A 26119-nucleotide genomic window follows, 5' to 3' on the forward strand; every position below is an offset into this window, starting at 1 on the left:
GAAATTTTGCCGTGAGTGACAAAAGGAGAGGTTGCCAGGCTGGTAACTGAGGATGGGAATATTTGTGGTTGGATTTTGCTGGGGGAAGAATAGGGTGCTATTGGAACTTTCTTGTTAGCTACTTAAATACAGCTAATGTCCATAGGGCATTTTGCCAATCTGTATCCAGAAATAGAATTTAAATTATTATTTGTCAACTGTTCTGTGTTTATGATGTTCTTAGGTATATTATATCAGTCAATCAGTTATTGATTATGAGTCATGCAATTCTGGTGCTGTGGACCAGCGGGCATATACCCTCTATTTTGAGAAAGTTAAGCTTAGAAAGGGATGTGAGAGTGGCCTAGGAATGAAAAGAAAAACTTACTGGTCTAAGTAAAAAATACTGGGATTTTCACAAATTACATAATGAATCTTCATATACATTTAGACATTCTTCTAAGTTGTGCATTTTAGCCTCTGTTGTACTAAAATAGGCATGTGCTAAGTCAGCCTAAGATATCAAATCCAGAGCTTTTCTGATTTAAATGCTTCATTTCATTTAAACTTATTCTTGGCCTAAATATCTAATATCTGAGAATCTCTGTATCATCATATTAAAAAGTGACTGAATTTCAGTAAATGTAATGTTATATGTTCACTTGGATTAAGAATTTGATGAGCTGGGTGCAATGGTGCATGCCTGTAATCCCAGTGGCTCAGGAGGCTGAGGCAGGAGGATCATGAGTTCAAAGCCACCATTAGCAACTTAGTGAGGCGCTAAGCAAATCAGAGAGACCCTTTCTCTAAATAAAATATTAAAAGGTATGGGGATGTGACTCAGTGGTTATGCCCCTGAGTTCAATCCCAATACCCATTCCCAGGTCTCTGTTTGACATCTCTTCAATTTAATGTTCCTCACCTCTTTGCAAGAAGTTCCCTTTCATTATGAAAGTAGAGTTATTACCATAGCATATCATCCCTGAAGTTTGAAGTAATTGGTAGTTTTGAGGGAGAAATAAAAGTATAGTAATAGCCTAGCAATTATTATGGCAATAACAGTATTTTTAAACTAGAGACCTAAGGTCATCATCAAAATACACACCTGGAAAAAAAAAATCTTCATGTATTCACAAAGACAAAAATATTTTGAAGCATACTATGAACTAAATACCTCAAAGACACCCCAAGGCCTTAGACACCAATGTTTGAGGCACTGAGCCAATTCACAAAAGTACCTTCATTTCTGCCAGTACCTGGAAGCAAAATTTTAAACCATCAGACTTACCTTCTTGGCATTCTGGGGTATTGACTTCTAATTTTCTTTCAAATTAGCTTCCATCCATGTCCTTTTCTCTCCCAATAAACTCCCCCCCCACCTTTTTTTTTTTTTTTTTTTAATGGCAGTGCTAGGAGCCTGGTGCACATCAAGAGCAACGGCTTACCCACTGAGCTATATACTCCCAGACCCTGTCTTGACTTTTTAAAAGTAAACCATGAGTATCAAAATGGTATAATAAAAAAATGAGAATGATGAGTGTTAGAATCAGCTAGATCCAGGTTCAAATCCTAATTCTCCTATCAGCTGGTGTCTTCATGTAATGTTGAGCAAGTCAGAGCTGAATACTGTGTAAGCCTCATGAGACCAGGAATTCATTGTTATTCATTGTTATTATTTTGTATACCAGCCACAGTACCAGGAAGAGTGCTTGGTATACAGTAACCTAACTATGTGACCATCTATGAATTACTGAATAACTCCATTTCTCTGTTACATTATATGTAAACTAAGAATGATAACAGAATCCAAATTTTTTTTTATGGTTTGTGAGAACTAAATGATATACTCAACAAATATTATCTGTAATAATTGTAGCTTCTTGTAAAACTACATACACTTAATTATATGCTCTGCAACTTGCATAGAGAATTGCTTCTAGAGTGTGTCAGTGAGCTGAATAACAAATCTTTATATAATTAATTCACATAAATAGATATTGGGTATATATTTTAATTTCTTTAAAATGATGGAAATCAGAACACATTAAGCATGATACCTCAAGTATACACACAATGACAGGATAACAGGATGTGATATGAAAGCCAGAAATTATTTGAATAATAACAGGATAAATATTACAAATTCAGTGTTTTCAAGTAGTATTTAGCAGAGATGAAACTGTTTTTTTTTTTTAAGAGTCCATTATGAGTTGAAATGCACTGATTCTATACAATGATAACTCATATTTCTCTGCGGCTGAAGATGCCATTTAATCTGGATGAGACAAAGGAAAATGAAAAGAAGGGAAGGTGAAGGGAAGAGGAAAGACAGGAGAATGAATGGGACATTACTTTCTTAGCTTTGTATTTGAATACACAACCAGGGTAACTCCACATCATGTACAACCACAAGAGTGGGGTCCTAAGTAGAATAAGTTTTATTCTATGTATGTATAATTTGCCAAAATATATTCTACTGTCATGTATAACTAAAAAGAACAACAACAAAAATAGTTGCACTTACACATAGCTGCATAAACTCAGAAAAAAAAAAAAAAACCACTTCAAGTTGCCACAAGAAAAATGAGTATTTTCTGGCCTCCTAAAACAATATGAAGTTTAAAAAATCCTGGCTTTCATGATATGTAACTTCAAACTTAAGGTCTGTTAAATGTATGAGAATTGAATGGATTCATATTAATAATGCAACTTTAATCTGAAAATAGTAGTTCTGTGACTAAAAACATATATAATGAAATATCATGAAAAAGTAAGAGGTAGGTTGAGGTTGCATCCAATTTATTATGAAATTAAACTTAGGGCCAGTGATATTTTTTTTCTTAAATAATGTATGATTTGCTATGCTTTTGGTTAATGACTATAAATGCTTTCTTTGACATTTTTATTTGGTATCTACAAATCCTTGGTGAAGTGTCAGTTCAGATCTCTTGCTCATTTTTTTATTAGGAGTTTATTTTTCTTGACTTTTGAGAGTTCTTTATCCATTCTATATAAAAATTCTCATTGGAAATGTTATCATTGAGTATTCTCTACCATTCTGTGTCTTTCCTTTCAATGACTCAAATTCAAAGAGCAGAAGTTTTTGATTTTGAGGAAGTTCAATTTAGCCATTATTTTTATGGTTCATAATTTTTGATGTCTTAGCTAAGTAAGAACTATTAGCCCAAACCTTATGTTGTGAGGATTTTATCCTGTTTTCTTCTAGAAGTTTAGTAGTTTGTATTTTATATTTATTTCTATATTCCATTTTGAGTTAATTTTCATAAGGTGTGAAAAACGAATTGAGATTCATTTTTTTAAACATATGAATGTCCAATATTTTAAGCAACATCTGTGAAAATGACTACTTTCCTCCATTGAAATAACTTTGCCAGATTCAGTCAATTTCTGAATCTTTTATTCTGATCCATTCATATATGCATTTACCTTTCCTAAATACCATTCTTTATGATTACTATAGCTTGACTATAAGTCCTCAAAGGAAGTATTATACATTTCTCAATTTTGCTTTCTTCAAAATTGTTTTGACTATCGTAATTCCTGTGCCTTTCCATATACACTTTAAAATCAACTTGTTGCTTTTTACAAAATAGTGCTAGTATTTTTATTGGAATTGTATTGAATCTACAGATCATTTGAGGGAGAATTGATGTCTTAAGAATATTTATTTTTCCAATTCACAATCAGGATATATTTCTCCATTTATTTGGATCTTCTTTTATTTCTTCAGTGTTTTGGAGTTTTCAGTGTATAACTCCATCACCTATTTTGGTAGATTCACACCTACTATTTGCATGGACTTTGATCATATTATAAATAGTGCCCTTTAATTTTGCCTTCCAATTTCCTTTGCTAGTTTATAGAAGTACAATTTGTGTATATGAGCTATGAGCTCTTATGACTTGCTAAACACTTATTAGTTATTCTAGTTATCTGAGAACACATTTTGCTGTCTTAACTTTTTTTTTTTTTTTGTAGGTGCGGGTACTGGGGATTGAACTCAGGGGCACTCAACCACTGAGCCACATCCCCAGCCCTATTTTGTATTTTATTTAGAGACAGGGTCTCATTGAGTTGTTTAGTGCCTCGTTTTTGCTGAGGCTGGCTTTTAACTCATGATCCTTCTGCCTCGGCCTCCCGAGCTGCTGGGGTTCCAGGCCGCACCACCATGCCCAGCTGTCGTAAAAGTTTTAATTTTTTTATGTTTACTTCTTTTTTGCCATTGAGAATTTCCATATTTCCACTAATTTCTATTCATTACTACATGGAATATTGTTACAGTAGCTGCTCTAAAGGTTTTTCCTGATTATTCCAGTATCTTGGTAATTTGAGTTTGGCATCTGTTGATAATTATTTCCTTTTAAGTATTTTTCACATTTCCTGGATATTTTTTATGTCAAGCAATTTTAGATTGTATCATGGATGTCTTGAGTGTTATAGTTTATAAACATTAGGTATTGTTAAAATCCTTCCAAGAATGCTGATTTTGTTCACTTGCTTGTTGTATATAGCAATGAATCCAGGTAGGTTTCAATCTAAAGTCCAATCTTAAGGGCTGGGTGTGGTGGCATACACCGGTAATCCTAATGGCTAGGGAGTCTGAGACAGGAGTTCAAAGTCAGCCTCAGCAATGGTGAGGCACTAAGCAATGCAGTGAGACCCTATCTCTAAATAAAAGACAAAATAGGGCTGGGGACTTGGCTTAGTGGCCAAGTGCCGCTGAGTTTAATCCCTGGTACTAAAAAATAAATTAATAAAAATGAAGTTCAATCTTGCCTCTGTGGACAGTAAATTCAATATCTTCTCTATTTTCCCAACCTCAGCTATACTGCTTGAGTCTATAATGCCAATGAGCCATGGAAGGCATGGTCTGAGATTTGGATGATTGTTCAAATATATTTAATTTTTTGAAGCTTTTCTATGCTTTTTGGGATGTGTTGTTTTTATGTATCTTAGAGTTGAGACTAATACCTATTTAGGTTCTTACACAGAATTAAGGAAACCTTTCTTCAGCTCTCTACTTCACAGGATTCCCTCCCATAATTTGTGGCCCACAAAGGCCTCCTTTCCTGGTCCACTGGCCAAAAAGAAAGTTATCAGGTCTTTGTTTGTTTTCAAAAATTTGGTGCATGTGCTATCAAAGCGTAACTCTGACTAGAGTCTTCCCTCTGTTCAAAGCTAGGAGAGAAAATATGGAGGAAAAAGAGCTATTTCCCCTACATTAGGGGGCCTACAGAGCGCCCTTTGTTAACTCTGTCCAGAAAGACTGAGTTTTAGCCACTTCTGCACAACCACCGTGCAGCTATGTGACAGTCCTGCCCTCCAGGGAAGGCTACTGGAAAAAAAGAGAGAGAAAAAATGAAAACCCCATTACCATAAAGGTTACATCTGTAAATTTTTATTTGTCTCCCTATTTGCCTTTTTTTAAATTATAGTAGTTGTTTTGATTTTTTTCCCCAGAGTTATTGATTAAATACACCAGAAGAGACTATCTTTAGCATGCTTACTCTGTTTTTAGAGCTTACATTATTAACCTTAATTTTCAAATGTTCCTATATTTGTAGGGGCACCATTAAGTTAGATCCTGTGTCTTTTTGAAATCTTCCTGTTACTCTTTGAGTACTTTCTTACTTTTTAGCTCAAAAGATGTTCTAGTCTTCGGTTATAATTTTCCTGCCCCATCTCTGGAATTGAAGCCAGAATAGACAGGCAGTCAGTATAGATAGGTAAATCAAGTCAGGTCTATCAAGGAGGCCAATTTGAGTGAGTTCTGTAAATTGGAGACTGCCCCCTGAAGGACTGAAATGTTAATTCCTGGGATCCCTGCGTCCAATCTTATCAAGAATCTGCCTCTGCTCCAACGTATTCCTGGGGTAACAGGTCCCAGGGATTGTCCCTCCCTACGGGGAGCTACAAAGATGTTAATTAATGTGTAAGGGGCTGCTCCATCCAGCCCTTCCCCCATCCATCTGCTTCTCGCCTTTAGGCCATCCCACTGAGCTTTACAGGGCCCAGTCACCAATGCTGGAAAGAGAGAGATAGGGGGAAGAGGGCAGGAGAACAAAGGAATCCTAGGACATATAAAAAGGGCAGAACACCTGGCTTCTTGGGTTACCAGGATACCAGCTATGGCCCCCTTCTCCCTCCCAGGAGAAGTCCATGTTACCCTTTTTTAAATAAACCCTGCTTTATATGCTTGCCTAGGCATACTTCAACATGGTAACTGGTCGTATCAGAATTAGCCTTTTCTCCAAGGAGTCCCTGTTCCTGTTTGTGCTCATTTAATTTATTGTTCTATGCACAGGAGTGAAAATGTAACAATGGTCCCTTCACCTTCTGAATGTAGCCCTCATTGCTCTAGGGCTTATTAAAAAAAAAAAATGTGTTTTTTTTTTTTCCTCTTTTCTTCCTTCTCCGCTCTCTGTAACAAGATTAGGGAGACAGTGTTATCTTTTCTTCCCCTAGTTAATTACCCTTGAACACAGCCACTACAGGAAGGAGAGGCCTGCTGAGGATCTGCGAAGTGAATAACTCCCAAATTAACAAATGAATCCTAACAGCCTTCAGGGAGCCGTGGGGCCTGCATACCAGAGCACACCTGGAATGTAACCCTTGAAGTTCCTTTAAAAGCTCCCTGTCCCTCCTGATTTGGGACTGGAGTCAGAGCTCTGAGTTTCTCCTTTGCTAGCAAAGCAATAAAACTTCTTTTTCTTTTTTTCTCAAAATTGTGTCCTCATTATTAATTTGGCATTGATTGGCATTGGGGACAAGGACTGAGCTTTCAGTTACAGCAAGAGCTAGGAAATCAATCTAAGTATTTATCTACCATCTATTTTCAGCAAAAATTTATACTGATATCATGAATCCACCACTATATGTCCCATTACTTCTTCTCCCCGGGTTCAAATTTCTAACTCCCTTATGCAACAGAGAGACACCTGGCTTCTTTCATCTTTAATATGCTTATTTACTTATAATTCCAGATCACAAATAATCATTTCAGAATTTCTATTGTATATCAATAATAAAATAAAAAAATAGTATTTAGAGTTCATTTCAGTTTTCTTTATCCTTAAACTAAGTGCATACAGTATGAATATTGTTATTTTTTAAAGTTATGTGGATTAGGTTTTTTGGTACTATTCACCTCATTGGTTATGTTATTAATATCAAATAGAGTTAGGTTCTTTTGATTCTTCTAATAATCCATGTCAGTTAATATAGAATTTCCTTATTCTTTCAAATAGTTTCATGGTACTCCATTACAGTCATGTGGCACATAACAACATATTGATCAAGGTGGACCACATATGTAATGGGGGTCTCCTAAGACTGTACAGCCTAGTGACATTATGGCCATCTTAGTTTGTGTAAGTGTACACTATGATGTTTCCATAATGAAATCTCTCCAGTGACTCTTTCATTTCCTAGTATGAATCCCCATCATTAAGCAATGCATAATTTTATTTAAGTAATCTGCTACATATGGAATGTAGGTTGTTTAAAATATTTTGCGATTACAGTACTCAGATGAATAACCCTATATATTTTGCTATTATTAGAGGTTTGTTATCCAGAGTAATTTATATAAATTTGCTGGGTTAAAATGCAAATGAATATGTAGTTTTGCTCACTACTGCCAAACTAAACTTCTTAATAGTTGTACCAATTCACATTACCACAAGCAATATGAGAGTATTCATGTCCCCACAGCTTTGACACAGTGTGGTATTAAGCTTTTTAAATTTCACCAATTTAGTAGGTTAAAAAAATGGGTATCACAGAGTCATTTAATTTACATTTCCCTTCTGAGATTAAACACATTTGCTTGTAATTAAGGATTATATATAAATGTGTATATATTCTAATAGTCACAAATACATTTTTAAGAACATAAAATACACTTTAAAGATTGTGCCTAAGTAGTAGAGCGCTTGCTTAACACGTGCGAGGCCCTGGGTTCAATCCTTAGCACCACATAAAAATAAATAAATAAAGCTATTGTGTTCAGCCACAACTAAAAAATAAATATTAAAAAAAAAAAATCATGAATTTACCTACTGGTAGCTTAGCTCATTTTTTGTATTGAGTGTTGGATTTTCCTCTCAGTTGTAAAGAATTTCTTTGTATATAAAGGGTATTAGCCCTTTATGATAAATATAGCAAATATTTTCTGTGAGTCTGTTTCTGAACTTTGCTATTGTTAGTTTTGCCATGTATTATTGTGTGTGTTTTTTTTAAGAGACAGTGTGAGGAGAGAGAGAGGGAGAGAGAGAGAGAGAAGAAAAGAGAGAGAATTTTTTTAATATTTATTTTTTAATTTTCGGCGGACACAACGTCTTTGTTTGTATGTGGTGCTGAGGATCGAACGCGGGCCGCACGCATGCCAGGCGAGCACGCTACTGCTTGAGCCACATCCACAGCCCCATGTATTATTGTTTTTATTGTCATTATTGTTATGTCAAAGATATCAATCTGTTACTGTCTCTTTTAGATATGTTTTAATGTTTTTATTGGATGGTTTTTACACATTTCTTCCTTCTAGTCTCTTTCTTTCTGTTTTATTTTCTATTTTTGTGATGTTGGGGATCTAAACCAGGGTATTGAACATGCTAGGCAAGCACTCTACCATTGAGCTACCCCCAGCTCTTTTCTTGCTATTGTGGCTTTCTTTAACTGGTTATTTTTGAGTATTAATGTTACTGACTTTTAAATGTTACACCTGTTATCTTGTTGAATATCTTAGTTTTAGTAGTTTTATCCTTGATAACTTTATTTCTTCTGCTGAAATTCTTCTGTTTCTTTCCATATTTAAAGGGATCAAATTGGGGGGAAGTCCTTCTTCTTCATCAGGTGGGGCATAGACAGTTAGGAACAGACTTTCTAATAGTGATTTTGTATCAACCTTAGGCTTCCCAATAGCTTTCCTTTAGCCTCTGTCACCCAGTTTTTCCTGGAATGTTCTTCCCTTATACAACAACATGCAGTAGGAGACTGAAATATAACTCAGTGTGATTTCTTGTTTTTGTACTTGAGGATAATTATGGGGCTGGGGATATGGCTCAGTTGGTTGAGTGCTTGCTTCACATTCACAAGGCCCTGGGTTCAATCCCCAGCACCTCAAATAAGTAAATAAAGATAATTATGAATTTGATAATTATGAATTTCAATGTTCTCCAGACTTGGTGGTGGTACTCTGTAGTTTTATTTGTTCTTCTTACTGTTCTTCATAGCAGGTCGATGTGTTATAAGATTTGTACTTATGCTAATGTCATTATTTAGCCCTCCACATATATATTTTTTTAAGGGAGAAATTTGCAAAATGGAACAAACACCATAGGACAAAGTATACCTTCTAAATCACAGTTTTGTTTCATTTAAATCACCGTTTCTTACTTAATTTTGGAGCTGTAGAGTGGAAAAATGCCCTCTGAGCAGGTCAAATAGGGATGCTTTGAAGACAATGCATGATTGAAATAGCAAAAATAAGAAAAGCCCATTTTCCAAGAATACTTTATAAAATACCTATTAAGATAATACATTTCCACTCTATATTCTGTGTATTTAGAACAGGCTAATTCAACTTTAGGTTTCACAAGAGATGATTTTTATAGGCCTGCTGAAATTCTTTTTTAGAATTTGAGAACTTTTAATAATATTCTTTCTAATCTAGTTCCTTTAGAAACTCCAGGGGACTGGAAGTCTATTTTACTCCTTTGAAAGATGAACATATCAGCAATTAAATTCAAACCAGGCTCTCCAGGTTTTTAATAAAGATATTTATAGAGAGGTGAGTATAGTGTTGTGCTTCTAGGGTCCCTGCTACTCAGGAGGCTGAGGCAGAAGCAGGATCCTTGAGCCTAAAGGTTCAAGGCCAGCCTGGACAATATAGCAAGGTCCTATCTTTAAAAAAAAAAATTCTTTTTAAAAAATTTGTAGAATTGTATGTAATTTTGATAGTTTATCATAAATATTAGCCAAATCAGCTGAGGTGGTGCGTATCTAAAATCCCAGAGGGAGGATCACAAGTTTGAGGCCAGCCTGGGCAACTTAGCAAGACCCTGTCTCAAAATAAAAAAAAAAAAAAGAGAGAAAAGATTGGGAATGTAGTTCAGTAGTAAAATGCCATTAGGTGCAATCCCTAGTACCAAAGATAAATATTAGCCAAAGAACAAAATTTAGGTTACCATGAACACAACAAAGAGATGGCAGAAAAATCAAAAGAAAAATTTGAAGCCTCTCTAAAATCAACATACTAAAATACTCAATGCCTTAATTTTTATGGTGATGATGTGAACTTGATCTATATACTTACTAAATAATTTTGTTACCCCTGTCTGCTTGTACAAACAAGAATTATAGACTTAATGAAGAAGAAGAAGAATTGCTATTGCTAAATAACTATTTCGGGCTAAACTTAGTGTGTCAACATTTTAAAAGATCACTCAGGGCTACAGGGAAGCTCAGTGGTAGAACACTTGCTTAGCAGACATGAGGCCCTCAGTAATAGCCCCAGCACTGCCAAAAAAAAAAAAAAAGATTATTTTAAAAATATTTTTTGAAGAAGATGTGACTGTTTTTCTTTTCTTTTCTTTCTTTCTTTTTTCTTTTTTTAATTAGAGATGGTACTTATGGTTTGGGTATTGTCCAAAGCACAGGTGTGGAGGATATTTCTGTCATTGTCCCATTGTGTACATTGTAAGGCAAATATTCATTTATATTTACAAATGACATTGAAGAATAGAGCATCTATGCATAATTTTACTATGTTATAAAATGTCTGTTTTGTTTTTTGGAAACAACTCTACTACTGATTTAATAAATCTAAATACACACAACCAATTCCTTGTGTCAGGTTTCCAAATGTCACAGGTAAAATAAATAACTATATCCATGTTTACTATGCTACTTGGCACACATTTATACAATTAGACTTAAAAACTAATAGATTAAGAAACTAATTTTTAATTAGATTAAAAAACGAATAGAACTGGACTTACCATAGAGGATTGCAAGCAGAGACAGTGGCATGACAAGTAGTCCCACTAGCATATCAGCAATGGCTAGGGACATTAAGAAGTAATTGGTGGCATTGTGCAGTTTCTTTTCCATGCTAACTGCCATGATCACGAGAATGTTGCCACCTATTGTCATGATTATTATCACCACGATTGAAATTGCTGGCCAATTTTGTACCCCGTCTGGGAATTTAAAGCGTCCACCATCGGAGGTATTGAAAATGTCAGTTACTATGGCTGCCACTGGACTTACAGAAATATCAAATTGCCAAACCAGAAGGCCAACTAGGTGCACACTGAAAATTAAAAAGAAGAAAAAAAACAAACTCAATCAGTACATATTGTATTGCTTACATATGGATTACATATATATAATATATACTCATATATATATACTTATATATATATTGCTTGTGTATATATTTCTTAAACAAAATAACTGCTTCTCCTTCAACATCCATGATGATGAGGATTTCTGCCCTCTTAATGAAACCTCTGTTTCTTTCTATCCAAAGGATAGTTTTACCGAATGACTACTGAGTTAAGCACTTAGTTTATTGAAATACATATAGATAACTCATTTAATTTCATATAACAACTAAATGAGCTCAGTACTGATTTATATCTATTAGTAGATGAGAAGACTGAGGTAAAAAGAGGTTAAGTAACTTTCTCAAGCCAATTTAGCCAGTAAACGGCAGGGCCAGGGCCCATTGCAGGTCTTACTGATTTCAAACACTTTTAAACTTTTAGTGCAATCCAAAACCACAGTATTATTTGATTTAATTGCCCTTCTTGGACTATTCCCTGAAGACCTTAAAAGAGCGTACTATAGGGATACTGCTACATCGATGTTCATAGCAGCACAATTCACAATAGCTAGACTGTGGAACCAACCTAGATGCCCTTCAATAGATGAATGGATTTAAAAAATGTGGCATTTATACACAATGGAGTATTACTCTGCACTAAAAAATGACAAAATCAGGGAATTTGCAGGGAAATGGATGGCATTAGAGCAGATTATGCNCAACTAAGAACAGAATAAGGAGGAAGAGCATGAGAAGAAGATCACCATTAAACAGGGTCGAGAGGGGGGAGGGAAAGAGAGAGAGAAGGGAAATTGCATGGTAAAGGAAGGAGACCCTCATTGTTATACAAAATTACATACAAGAGGAAGTGAGGGGAAAGGGGAAAAAAAAACAAGAGAGAGAAATGAATGACAGTAGATGGGGTAGAGAGAGAAGATGGGAGGAGAGTGGAGGGGAGGGGAGGGGGGATAGTAGAGGATAGGAAGGGCAGCAGAATACAACAGACACTAGTGTGGCAATATGTAAAAAAGTGGATGTGGAACCGATGTGAATCTGCAATATGTATACGGGGTAAAAATGGGAGTTCATAATCTGCTTAAATCAAATGTATGAAATATGATATGTCAAGAGCTTTGTAATGTTTTGAACAATCAATAAAAGAAAAAAAAAGAAATAAATAAACAGACAAAACCAAATATATATATATATATATATATATATAGATGACTTACTCTTTATATTTTGTAAAATTATTTTTTTTTAGATTTTTTTAAGGCAGCTGATAAGGGAATGAAGGGAGATTTTCTTAAAGGATCCAGTAACTGACAAGAAAATTGAAAGTTGCCTTTTTTTTGATCCAAAGTTAAGAAGGAATAAGTTGTCATCAGGTCAACTTCAGGAAGGTATTCTAAAGAGGCACAGCAAACTGGTGGCATAGGACTGTAATCCCAGTGATTTGGGAGGCAAAGTCAGGAGGATTGTTAATTTAAGGCCAGCCTCAGTAATTTAGTGAAATTCTGTCTCAAAATAAGAAATAAAAAAAGGGATGGGGGTGTAGCTAAGTGTAAAGTACCCCTGGGTTCAATCTCTTTGAAAGAAAGAAAGAGATAGAAAAGAGGTACAATGGGTTTTGATGATAGTACATGTTGATTTCTTTTTAGAACTCTCCCTATCTGCTCACATTTGCAAAGTGACTGTATGTGGGTCAACAATCCTATCTCCTATCCAAACTACTTACTCATGCACTTCTGATTGTTGACCAACATACAGTTCAGGCAATCAAGGCCACCCTGGGTAACATAGCAAGATCTCATCTATCAAACAAAAAGATATGTGTTATAGTTAAACTGTGATTGATATACATAAAATTATTGAAATGATGAACCAAATAAATAGAAAGAAGTTATTTGCTCTCAGCTTTAATTACTCTGTCATTGTATTTAGCATGTGGCCAATGTCCTGGTCATATGACCTTTAGGATTTTTTCGGCCAGTCACTTAACCTTTCAAAATTTCAATTTCCTCATCTGTACAAGGATGATCTCTATCACAGGTGGTTGTAAAAATTAAATGATATAATATACGTAAAATCCTGAAAACACTACCTGTGTCATAATAGGACCTCAATAAACATTAAGGTTTACCTTGTTTCTGCTTTCAAACTGGGATTTTTGTTTTTGTTTTTGTTGGTGCTGGGGATTAAACCCAGGACATTGCACATTACTAACCCTACATTCTACTACTGAGCTATATACCGCCAGCCTGTCTTCAGTCATAAAGGTATTTTATGGTTGCTATATATCCATTCATCTATATCAAAATTTGCCCAAAATTTGTCTTTATTTTATTTCAAGATGATATATACCTATGCATAACTGGGCTCAGATGATTTTTATTTATTTTATCATTGTATTGTATTGTATTTTGGTGCTCAAGAACTGAACCCAGGAATTTGTGTATGCTAAGCACACACTCTACCACAGAACTACACCACCACCCACTTCAGATAGTGATTTTAAAGCCAGTGTCTTTTCTGGCCTAGCTGATGAAATACCTGCCCTATTGAATTATTTTTTTTCTCATTTCAATTAGCTAATGATCATGTCAAGTAGTCTCATGTGAAGTTGTGCTCAAATAATATGCTATATACTCAGTTGTCAGTTGTAGAACCACAAATATATGTATCCTTAAACCCAGAAAAATAAGGTCCCAGGAAAATATAAAGTCCAACTTCAAATATTCAAAGTCAATTTAAAACCATCTAATATTTTCACATGTCTCTAAAAATGGTAGAGGAGTACAGGACAAAATTGTACATAACAAAATTGTGCATGAAACAAACCACATTTAATTATTAATTTTGTAATTTGAATATCTTAGAATTGGGGGGGGGTTGAAAAATACTTTAAGTAGTTGTCTTGCCTATCTCTACTGATCAAAAAATATTTTTCTTTTATATTAAAGAGTCCATGAAAGAAATACTGAATTACTGAGAAGTCATATAGAATTTAAATCTATCTGCTCTACACATTACAAAATAAATTGATGGTGCTGGGATAGATTTTGAAAGAACATTTACTTCAGTTTCCTGGTTTCAATTAAATTCAGTTCAATAAAGTCTTAATGAGCACCACTTATAGTCAAGGTTTTATGGTTTTTGTTGCACTTCCATCCTGTTTCTATAGTTTTATAATCAAGAATTGGCTTTATTATAATTAAACCTAATTTTTAATACTTATATGCTTAGTGAAATATATAAAGTCCTTCTACAAAGAAGAAATAATTTAGGTTTTGCTCCTTCACTTACGCTAAATGTTATTAAGCTCACAGGAATCTCATAAAATATGTATTCAACATCATAATTTCTCTCTGAACAATGCAAATAATTTACTCATTGCTACTAAAATTTTAATGAAAATGTAATTTTACACTTAGTAGATAAAAAGATAATTTCTAAGTCTGAATACATTTTAAATCTACTGAGCTTTGGCATGACATATGACAATGGAGTTTAATAGAAGAGATGAATGATCTCCTGTTTCTCTCAAGAGAACAGAAAAAATTGTATATAAATTTTTAAATTTCATAGTAGAATACTTTTAAGGCAGCCCTACATTTTAGCATATGGTTTTAGATACTCAGTTGGTATAGACTCAGAGAGGAGGAAGATTTGTTCTTTCATTTTCCTTTTTTTTTAGGGCTTGAACCCAGGGGCATTTAACTTCTTTTTTTCCTCTTCTTTATCATTGTTTTTCATCTTTTCCTTTCTCTATTGTCTGCTCTAATTCTCTTGGAATCATGCATACTTGAGACTATCATCACTGTAATGCCATCCAAGATGGGCTACAATGACCATATTCTAAAGGATCCATGCTGATTTTTTTTTAATTTGTAGTGGTAGATGGACAGCATGCCTTTGTTTTATTTATTTTTTATATGTGATGCTAAGGATCTAACCCAGTGCCTCACACATGCTAGGCAAGTGTTCTGCCATTGAGCCCCAGCCTCAGCCCACCATGCTGATGGGTTTTTATAGGATATGGTAAACTTTTCCCTGGGCCAGCTCCTTTACAGGAATCATGAAGGAGATCATGTAGACACAAGGAGCTTCTCAAAGGTATTGCTCAGAATTGACACTGGTTTGGATCTCTTTTTCTGTGCCCACTTCCTCACAGAATAGATTTTGGTTAAATCAAATACCCCTCTTATGTTGCATTCTATATACTTCACTACTGGGATTATATCAAGAATTCTCTGGATGGTGCTGTTTTCTTCTGTCCAGCTACATCCCCCAACCCTTAACCCTAACTTCTGACCTTTATTTTTGTAGTTTTATTCTTCACAAAATCAGATACTTATAAAGGCATTTTATTTTCTTGACTGCTCAGGTCATTCAGGAAGAAAAAGGAAAGAACTTTCCTCCTTTCTAAGTTTTATCCATGGAGAAACCAATCATGACACTTGAGATAATTTGAATTGAGAGTATCATCACCATATTATTTATTTGAGGACATGAACTCCAATATTTGATGAGAATCCAAATTATTGTCTTTTCCCATTTATTATATTTAAATAGGAAACAACCATAATATTAATCTTTTGATGTACAAGTCATTTACACACATTGAGTCAGATATTGCTGAGTGGTCACACAGAAGCATTTTTAACATCTTTAAGAAAGCTATTATAAAAGTTAATTTTATTTAAAGAATAAGTAATAGCGTCCTTACAGGAACGAGTGCACCGCGTTCCTTAGGTTCACCATGATTGCTTCGGTCTTTTAGCAACCACAGTTTAAAATTGAGGAGAAGAAATTAGAAGACTGTATTTATCATCTTCTCCTTTCTGGGGAGAGAAAAGAAAAGAAAAAGAAAAAGATTATTAGTTAAAAGTCCAAAGAACTTGTACAATAACCAATTAAATAAATTTAAATATACTTATTTAGTGATAAAAAACAGTCAACACTTAATTTAGGAAACAGGTAAACATGTTATACTGAAAGTGATAAAGAATGGAAAAGAGTAGATTTTTAATTTATTTATCATTACACAACCATCACAATTTTTCTAAAATTTCTTGTATAAACTTTATTTATATGAGGCTCTATTAAACCTTCTTCTGTTGGAGTACATATAGCTTCAAATCAATGTCTTAAGAAAGAAATTAAGAACATATCATTGAGTTGCAAAGCAATGGGAGAATGTATAATGTATAATTAATTAGCATCTCTGAAAGGTAAAGGTTTTTTGTTATAATAACATGGAAAACTAAAACAAATTTTAAAAGTTTTTATAAAGTAAACACGTTTTGTACAACATTTGTAGTTTTCTTTTCCTTCAAAGAGAAGCATTCTGCATTTACATGGAAAGTTCTATTTATATTTGTGCATTAACCATCAATGCTCTCCAGAGGGCAGCAACAACAGGTTTATGCCAAAATAAACGAATTGATCAAGTTTACTATATTAAATATAGCAACAGTCCTATGTACTAAACAGTTAGTAGCCAATAGTCATTATGTCACCATCAGAGCATATGGAGTAATATTGAAAATTGCAAACAAAGGGTCAGTTGCACTAACAATTGAAGCAAAAATCTCTAGCTTCTTTCGTGGAAAGAAATGAATACAAGACCAATGTAACTCCATATCATGTATGACCACAAAAATGGGAAGTTAGACTCCATGTATATGTGATATGTCAAAATTCTTTCTACTGTCATGTATAACTAAAAAGAACAAATAAAAAGTTTTTAAAAAGATGTGATAAGGTGGCAGGGGCACTAGGGAAGGATGGCATTACCTTAGATTAGTTAGAGGGAAGTGATAGGAGGGGAGGGGAGGGGATGTGGGGATAGGAAAGATAGTAGAATGAAACCAACATTATTACTGTATGTATATATGTGACTACATGACCAATATGATTCTGCAACATGTACACTCAGAAAATTGAGAAATTATATCGTATCTGTGTGTGATTTATCAAAGTGCATAAATGCATTCTACTGTCATGTTTAACTATTTAAAACAAATAAAAAAATTTTTAAAAAGATATGATAATACATCTTCCAAGATAATCAAGAAAGAAACATGAAATTCAAATGTCTTACCAAAGAATTTCTTATAGGCTATTTTCAAAGTTATTTGTTGTATCATACAACCCAACCGAATAGTTACATAGTGAATTATTCATCACTTGGTACTCACTCTATTTGGTACATGAAAGTGTTGGTCAAGAGTGGACCAAAAGCAAATTTGCTGAGAATCTCTAGGGCTCTCCTTGTGAAAATGCATCTTTATGGAGTGGAACCTGTCACTATCCATCCTTACCTCGGCGTTGAAGAAATACGCATTGTGAATTCTAGTGACTAACATGGAGACACTTGGGTTTTTCTGCTTAGAAATTTCTAACTGGGAATAGTGTGGTTAAATCTCTGTTTTCTATTTTGTCTTTTCTCTATTTTCTATTTAGGATTTTGATTACATGCTCTTCCCACACCAAACATCTACCTATATTCCTTTCTGGGATTATAAAGCTATTCTAAGAGTCAGGACTGTGATGCTAAATTTGCACGCACTCAGCTGTCAATGAGAATTTTGGGGTATGTATGTGTGAGAGACAGAGACAGAGAGATAGAGAGTTGAATACTGAGAACGTGGCAAAACAGTGAAAATCATCCATTTTGTCTAGTTTGTAAATGTTTTCAAGGCGTATGATAATGAAAATATGTCTTGATAATCTTTCTTTGGTGTTTTCTAGATCCTTTCAGAAATTTGGAAGTAAAATTTCACTAGAACAAACTGCATCTCCCTATGTTTCCCATCTCATTTAAAGAGCACTGTTTTTCTAATCATTTTAGCTATCAATTTAATGTTTTTCTCTCATCTTTATCTCTCAGCATTCACTTTTCAGTTCTGTTAGTGCTAGTACAAAGAAATCTATCTCAAAACCATCCCCTAGTACAGCAAATACATAAAATATGGCCTCCTAGTATTTAGGAACTCAAAATATTTTGTGGAAGTAAGTGATATCAGTCAGACTGTTAGGCCAATTTTGGCCCATAAAATCCTGCCAGACAATGTATAAATCCTTTTTTTCTGGAAGGCCTGGAACTAAGTGATAGAAAAACTGGTAAGGAAGACCAATAAATATCAATATTCTTTACCCTTTTTCTTTTTAGCTCTCAAAAAATATCTAACTCCTTCTCTTTTCCTAATGCTAAAGTCATGAAATGGTTTTTGATATTTATTTTTGAGGTATCCAAAAGGGTTCAAAGATTGAGTAAAATATTCTGTGTGTTAATGCACTGTAACAAAACAATTGAAATTGTATTTTCCATAGCTTGATATGATAATCATCTCATTAAACAAAGTATTATTACCCATATTCTCAGCCATGGTAGAATCCCATTATTGTTACTCAAAATATTATATTCTCTTAAAAATTAACCAACTAATTGATGCTTTTTTACATTTTCCTGGGAAATATAGACAAGATTAAATAGATTAAAGATTAAATAGCAAATATTTGTTTTTCTAAGTGTCAATTTCATTAAGAGCAAATAATAATCACAAAAGTCTATTATGTACATAGATCTCCAATTTACTAATGAAAATGTTTTTCTTTTTATTAAAGTTTGTATTCTCTTATTTATTTCATTTTAAAAAGATTTTTTTTTTGATAGAACCAAAGATCAAACCTAGGACCTTGCTCATGCTAGGTAAATGCTCTATCACTGAGCTATAACCCCAGCTGCAAATTTGCCTTTTTTAAAAAGTTGATTTGGGCTGGGGATGTGGCTCAAGCGGTAGCGTGCTCGCCTGGCATGCGTGCCGCCCGGGTTCGATTCTCAGCACCACATACAAACAAAGATGTTGTGTCCGCCAAAAACTAAAAAATAAATATTAAAATTCTCTCTCTCTCCCTCTCTCACTCTCTCTTTAAAAAAAAAAAGTTGATTAAATCTGACAGGAAATGCTTCTGAACTGATTGTAAAAGTTTAGGAATATAATACGACAGGAATAAATTATATAAACTATGTAACAAAGTATTCTTTGTTATATAATTTCCCAAATAACTAGGTCAGTATGATATTTTGCATTGAGAAATGTTCTGTAAGTAATTCTACAAAAAGGGAAAAGGATGAAAAAATCTTGTAAGCCTTGGATAAGGTCTTTTAATAAGTGACATAAAAAACCACTCTAAACTTTCTGATCTGCATACCTCTCAGACTCCAGTCTTTTATAATGGAACTCTCAGAGTTGTACAAACATAAAAAGAATACCTATATTAAATTTGAGGAAAATTTGAATTTTATAAAATGAAAAAAAATCACTTGTGAGAGAATTGACTAATTTTTAGTGAGAATTTAGAGGACTCATATAGAAACTGTTAAAATATATAATACAGGGCTAAGGATCTGACTTCGTGGTAGAGTGCTTGCCTAGCATAAGGATGTGGTTAAATACCCCCGGGTTCAATCCCTAGGCCCAAAGTCAAGAGATCCTACTTAGGATAAAGGAATAACTATTATTTTGTCTAAATTGTCTCTGGAGAGGATAAAAGTTTATGACTTTCCTGAGAACCCTGAACATTTCCTTGCATCCTCTAAAACTGACCATTTAGAATTCATTTTTACCTTTACCTTTCCCCACTTTGGTATTGAAGAAATATTGGGCATGTTTCGATCATACTTTATTTTTAAAAGTTATATATAATTTATATAGATATGCATATATATAATTTATATATATGTATATATATTTGATAGACTTTTATTTTGTTTATTTGTATGTGGTGCTGAGAATTGAACTCAATTCCTCACACACTTGCTAGGCAAGTGCTCTACCACTGAGCTACAACCCCAGCCCCCACATTTTCTGTCCTTAAACTGTTTTTTAGTCATTCTTATCCAGACCTGGACAAACATAATATTGAACTGTTTAAATAGAAAGTGTCAGCATTTTTACTGATGCTTTAACAAAAATTGGACAATATGGACTAACCCATGAAAGATAGATTTTACACTAGATTTCTAGAAATTTCATAAGTTCATCTTAGTGATATGGCAGATTATTTTCTATCATACTGAAGAGATTAATTCTGAATATGTAGTCAACAGAAGATTCCTGGCTTGCTTTTTATAATAAAGCATTTAAGAATTTGATATGCAATATTATCTATAAAAGAGGGGCTTTTGTCAGTTTTCACCATTCAGAAATTATGAACTCATAATTCAAAATTTTTCCCTCTAGATATTATACCCATTGAGCTTATAGCAGATGGCTATATGAAAAATGAATTAGTCACAAATGTTCAGAATAGTCCTGGAAAGATAATGTTAATACAGCACAGATTTATGATAAGTTTGAAAATACTCTTCTAATTCAAAAATTATCCTTGGGACTAATGAATATTTCAAGAATGTTCCTTTCCATTTCAAATGTACTCTAGAGATTATCTCACAAAAAAAGCAGATTTGTCATAGTAAAAACTCACCTTTGCCAAATATAATCAAATCAGATAACTATTTATGATTTTGGTGGAAATTTTCCTGATTATTATTATTATCATTTAATATTTTTTAGTTGTAGATGGACACAATACCTTTATTTTATTTATTTATTTTTATGTGGTGCTGAGGATCGAACCCAGGGCCTCACATGTGCTAGGCTAGTGCTCTGTCACTGAGCCCCAGCCCCAGCCCCTTTCCTGGTTATTATAACCAATGAAATTAAAGACTGTTCATCCACCAGTAAACATGGGATCTTCCAAAGTGGTAAATACATTTGGAAATATATTCTCTAAAGTAAAATAAAATTTAAGCTTTTTATCTTCAATTAAAAGGTCTTAATGTATTCTACAATTGTGAATTTGCAGAACTCCCAGGGCTGAAAAATTAGAAGTGATTAAATAATCTAGTGCCTTGTCTTTAGACAGGTCTACATTTAAGCCACTTCAAAAAGTTTGACAACTGATATTCTTTAGAACAATCTTAGGAATGGCAATTTCATAACCTTCCATGGTTCAGCCATCTGCTTTCTCAGAAAATATTATTTGGTCGCCAAAAAGCCTCAGGCTAATAGACTGCAATGGAAATAATTAGTTCTAAGTCAAGTACAAGATCTATACCACATGATATTACCATACTAGCCGGTAAGTTATTGCACTTTTGCTTGACTTGCTCCAGAATGCAGTGTTTTGGACTTAAATAAAACTGGACACTTCTCCCAATGGTATACCACTGGGAAATCTAACAGTTCTCAATATGCAGTTTCATTTCTGTGGTCTTACAATTTCTTATCCGGACTGCAGGGAGCATAAACTGGCTGGGACTCTGGGTCTCTCCTAGACAGTTCCTTAGCTCCCATAATAATAAGGTATTATTCAATTTGAGGTAACTCTGGTGCTCATACTTTTTCTTTTTCTTTCTTTCTTTCTTTTTTCTTTTTTGGTACCAGGGATTGAACCAGTAGTGTTTAACCACTGAGCAACATACCCAGCCCTTTTTTATATTTTATTTTGAGACAGGGTCTCCCTAAGTTGCTTAGGGTCCCCCTAAGTTGCTGAGGCTAACCTCGAACTTGCAATCCTCCTACCTCAGCCTCCTCAGCTGATACTTTTACCCCCTCTCTCTTCTCCAAATAATGCAAGTGGTTGTTGAGACAAATGTAACTATTCCTCTTATGCTTGGATTGAAAACGAAACACATTCTCCTGATTTGTATTTTCTAAATGCTTCTGCTTGACTTATTTTGTGAGGCTTTATTTTTGTGTGTTTTTACAATGCTAGACATGGAAATCAGGGCTCAAGCATACTAAGCAAGTAATCTATCACTGAGTTGCACCCCCAACCCCGCTTGAAAGGGATTTTTGCTAAAATGAGTGAGACTTAATGAGACAGTTAACTCATAAAATCTACAGTGGGTAAGATTCTAGGTTTTGCACAGCTAGATCTATTCCATTTACCTAAAATAGCACTGCAAAGAGGAACAGCTTCCAAATTAGAGAGTTAATGTAGCTATTGCAAATCATTCCATGATTGTAGTAAAGAGAGTAGAAAATCTGTCTTAGTGGGCAGCATGCCCAGCAATTTGAAGATGCTTTCTCCATAGGTGGTAGTAGAACTATCCCTGAATTATCTCAGCATAAGTAGCCAAATAGCAGAGTAAACTGAAGCCTTTTCAAGAGCTGAGTTAATGGGGAACCCATATGTTACATTTCTATGTTGGAGACCAACTCCAAATGATTTGCACGACTGAAGACTGTAAACAGTACTTTCATGTATTTGAGTTATAGTTAGGTGCTACCCAAGAGCTGAGCATGTGATAATAAACAAGGTAGATAAGGGCCCTGCTCACATGGGGCTTACATTCTAGTAGGAGAAACAAGCAATAAACATGTAAACAAACATGTAGGGTAATCTCAGTGATAGTTGCTGTGAATAAAATGAAATTGCACAATGGGATCAAGAACAATGGGAGAAAAACATTAGCTAGACCTATAATACATGTAGCCATAGCTTGAGAATATACATATACATATATGCATATATATTTTTTCTACTGGGGATTGAACCCAGGAGTGATCAACCACTGAGCCATATCCCAGCCCTTTTTTGTATTTTATTTAGAGACCAGGGTCTCACTGAGTTGATTAGGACTTCCCTAAATTGCTGTGTCTGGCTTTGAACTGGAGATCCTCCTTCCTCAGCCTCCCAGGCCTCTGGGATTACAGGTGCGCACTATAGCGACTTGCTGAGGCCATATATTTTTAAAATATCATGATATGTGAAAAACATTAGCAGGCTCTTGTGAGCTAAAATTGTTATTTAAAAAATTGTTATTTTATACTGGTGAGATAGGCACATGACAAGGGACACCAATGAAATAGTTTAAAATTTTCTGTTCGTTGGATTTTATTTTTGCAAGCGAGAAAAATAATACCATCTTTATCTTTTGCCAAGACACTTACATTCAATTTAGCTGCATACTAAAATGCGTTCCCATTCCCATTTAGAAAGGCATCTCCTCCCCGACAGGCAACTTCCACTTCACAATTCATTGGATTAAGAGATCACGAACTAGGGGCGATCTAGCAAACATTTCCTTTAGGGTTGTAGAGGGTTCCAGTCGAGCCACAAGAAGCGAAAAATTCAATCAGTTGCCCGGATGTATTTATTGCCAAATAACTGGGTACTTGGATACATCTGGACAGCCGAATGAACTCTTAACTCCTCATTTCTCCCACAGCTCTTCGTTTGACAGCTTCAGAAAGTCCTATATAAAGGGGAGAGAAACAAAAAAAAAGCCTCGACGGAGCTGAAAGATCAGTGTTTCTGCTTTTGCTGTCCCACCTGAAAAAAGAACAATCCCTGCCATTGTTTTATGACTTATTACTATAAAATGTATATGATTCTCAAAAATTCAATAATGCCTGTCAATAACAGGTTAATAATGCAAAATTAAAATATGTCACGAATACAGAAAATGGACTTAAAATGAAAATGAATTAATTTGTATAATTGATAATTTCAGTAATGCCTAATTCATTCTAATATCAATCAGCACTTCAGATATTAAATATGTGTAGGGTAGCATGTAGGTCATTAGGCTGGGTCCTCGGAGGTATGGATTTTAGTCCTGACTCTATCATTGGTTGATTTGTGGCTTAGAATAAGTGGCTAAACCTCTCCTGGGTCTCAGGGTTTTCATCCATGACATTGAGGGTTCACAATAGGAGACCTCTACCCTACCCCTTCTTGCTCTGAATTCCTGTGAACTTTTTAAAATAAATATTTGACATTATTATGTACTATTTTACAAAGAAGATACTTCCAAATAGCTAAGTTTAGCTATAACTAGATTCTACTTGTTACTGTCAATTTATATATATGTGTGTGTGTGTGTGTGTGTGTATTAGTTGTAGATGGACACAATATCTTTATTTTATTTATTTTTATGTAGTGTTGATGATTGAACCCAGTGCCTCACAAATGTTTAGAGGAGTATTCTGCCACTGAGCCACAACTCCAGCCCCTGAAAAAAACCTCTCGATTTGAAAGTAGTAAGAAAGTGACATTTGAGAATTTTCATAATAGCCTATATATCTCTCAAGTAAGTATGCATGCATTCTGTACCATGTCTTCTTTCTACTTCCTTCAAAAAAATCACAAATACAGGTCTAATTTTGTTGTTGTTTATTTTTTACTGGGGATTGAACCAAAGGATGCTGAAATACAGCCCCTTTTCATTTTTTATTTGTTTATTTTGAAACAGGGTCTCACTAAGTTGCTTAGGGCCTAAGTTCCTATAAGGCTGGCCTTGAACTGACAATCCTCCTGCCTTAGCTTCCAAAGTCATTGGGATTACAGGTGTGCAAGTGCTCTGCTTCTGAGCCCCAGCCCCAGCCCACCATGCTGATGTTTTTTTTTTTTTTTTAATAGGATATAGTAAACTTTTCCCTGGGACAGCTCCTTTACAGGAATCATAAAGGAGATCATGTAGACACAAGGAGCTTCTCAAAGGTATTGCTAATTAACACAGCTTTGGATCTCTTTTTCTGAGCCCCTTTCCTCAAGGATAGATTTTGGTTAGAACAAATTTAGAATGGCTTTATTCTTGAATCTGGCTCATGTCTCATTCTTTTTTTCTTTTTTCCTTTTTAGATGTAGATGAACACAATACCTTTAATGATTAATTAATTAATTAATTAATTTTTACGTGGTGCTGAGGATTGAACCCAGTACCTCACATATTTTACGCAAGCACTCTGACACTGAACTATAGCCCTAACCCTCATGTCTCATTCTTAATGAGTTAGAACACCCTCATATAACTTGTAAAAGGCCCTGGGTTTGATTNGTGTGTGTGTGTGTGTGTGTGTGTGTGGTGCTGGGGATTGAACCCAGGGCATTGTGCATGCAAGGCAAGTACTCTACCAACTGAGCCATATTCCCAGCCCCCTCACCTAGTTTTAACAGAAACTCATTTTACAGAATTGTGAGGTTCAAAGAATTTAAGATATATATCTTAAATAAGATATATATCTTAGTAATTTGCAAGGTTAATATCTAAAAGAACATTTGGAAGATTATAAAAAAAAACAGCGTGTTAAGGAAAACAATATCAGTAGAATTCATGTTTTCATCACACATTTATTTAATGCCTACTATGTGCCTGGCAATATTCCAGTCACTTGAAATATGCCAATGAGTAAAGGAAAGACCTTTCCCATGTAGAGGTTGTACTATTGTTTTTTCATTATTAATTTTTTTAAGTGAGAAGTCACTGAAAAATAAATTATTATAATTTATAAATGTTTTCAAGATTTTACTCATATTTTCTATACGTAAGGGAATGAAAATTATGTAAACTACTTTTGGCAAATTATCTCAATCTCTAAGGGAAATGCCTAACATATTTGTGATTTTATATTCACTACTTCTCTGTTCAATCTTAAGTTTTTTCTACCGTCTGCTGATATTGGAACTCTAAAACAAAATCAGTTGTTATTGCATTACTTGTTATTATAAGAAAGATTCCTTGAGTTTCAAAATCTTATTTTAAAGTACTGAAATATTTTGTTCCAAATTAAAGCCATCTGCATAGAGAAACAACTAAAGGAAAGCTGAAAATAGAAGAGTTGGCAATATAGTGCCTTCATAACCAATTATATTACGTATACATAATATATATGTAAACATTTCAAAAACTACAGATTTCACAAAACATCTGCTACTCAGAGAAAGCTAAAAATTATTCTAAATTGTCATTGTAATTAACTTGCCAAATAT

At 34.3% G+C, this 26119-nt stretch overlaps 1 protein-coding gene across 1 annotated transcript in view; it reads right to left on the reverse strand.

Moving 5' to 3' along the window:
- Positions 1–26119, reverse strand: part of Htr2c (5-hydroxytryptamine receptor 2C) — a 239871-nt gene that overhangs the window by 94721 nt on the left and 119031 nt on the right. Inside the window, exons 2-3 of the mRNA XM_015497977.2 lie at positions 16059–16173; positions 11001–11314 (exon numbers count right to left, since the gene is read on the reverse strand). Of these exons, the coding sequence (XP_015353463.1) occupies positions 11001–11314; positions 16059–16093 (349 nt within the window). The 5' untranslated portion in view covers positions 16094–16173. The remainder of the gene's footprint in view (positions 1–11000; positions 11315–16058; positions 16174–26119) is intronic.

This window comes from Marmota marmota, unplaced genomic scaffold, assembly GCF_001458135.2.
Source record: "Marmota marmota marmota unplaced genomic scaffold, marMar, whole genome shotgun sequence".
NCBI classification, from domain to species: Eukaryota; Metazoa; Chordata; class Mammalia; order Rodentia; family Sciuridae; genus Marmota; species Marmota marmota.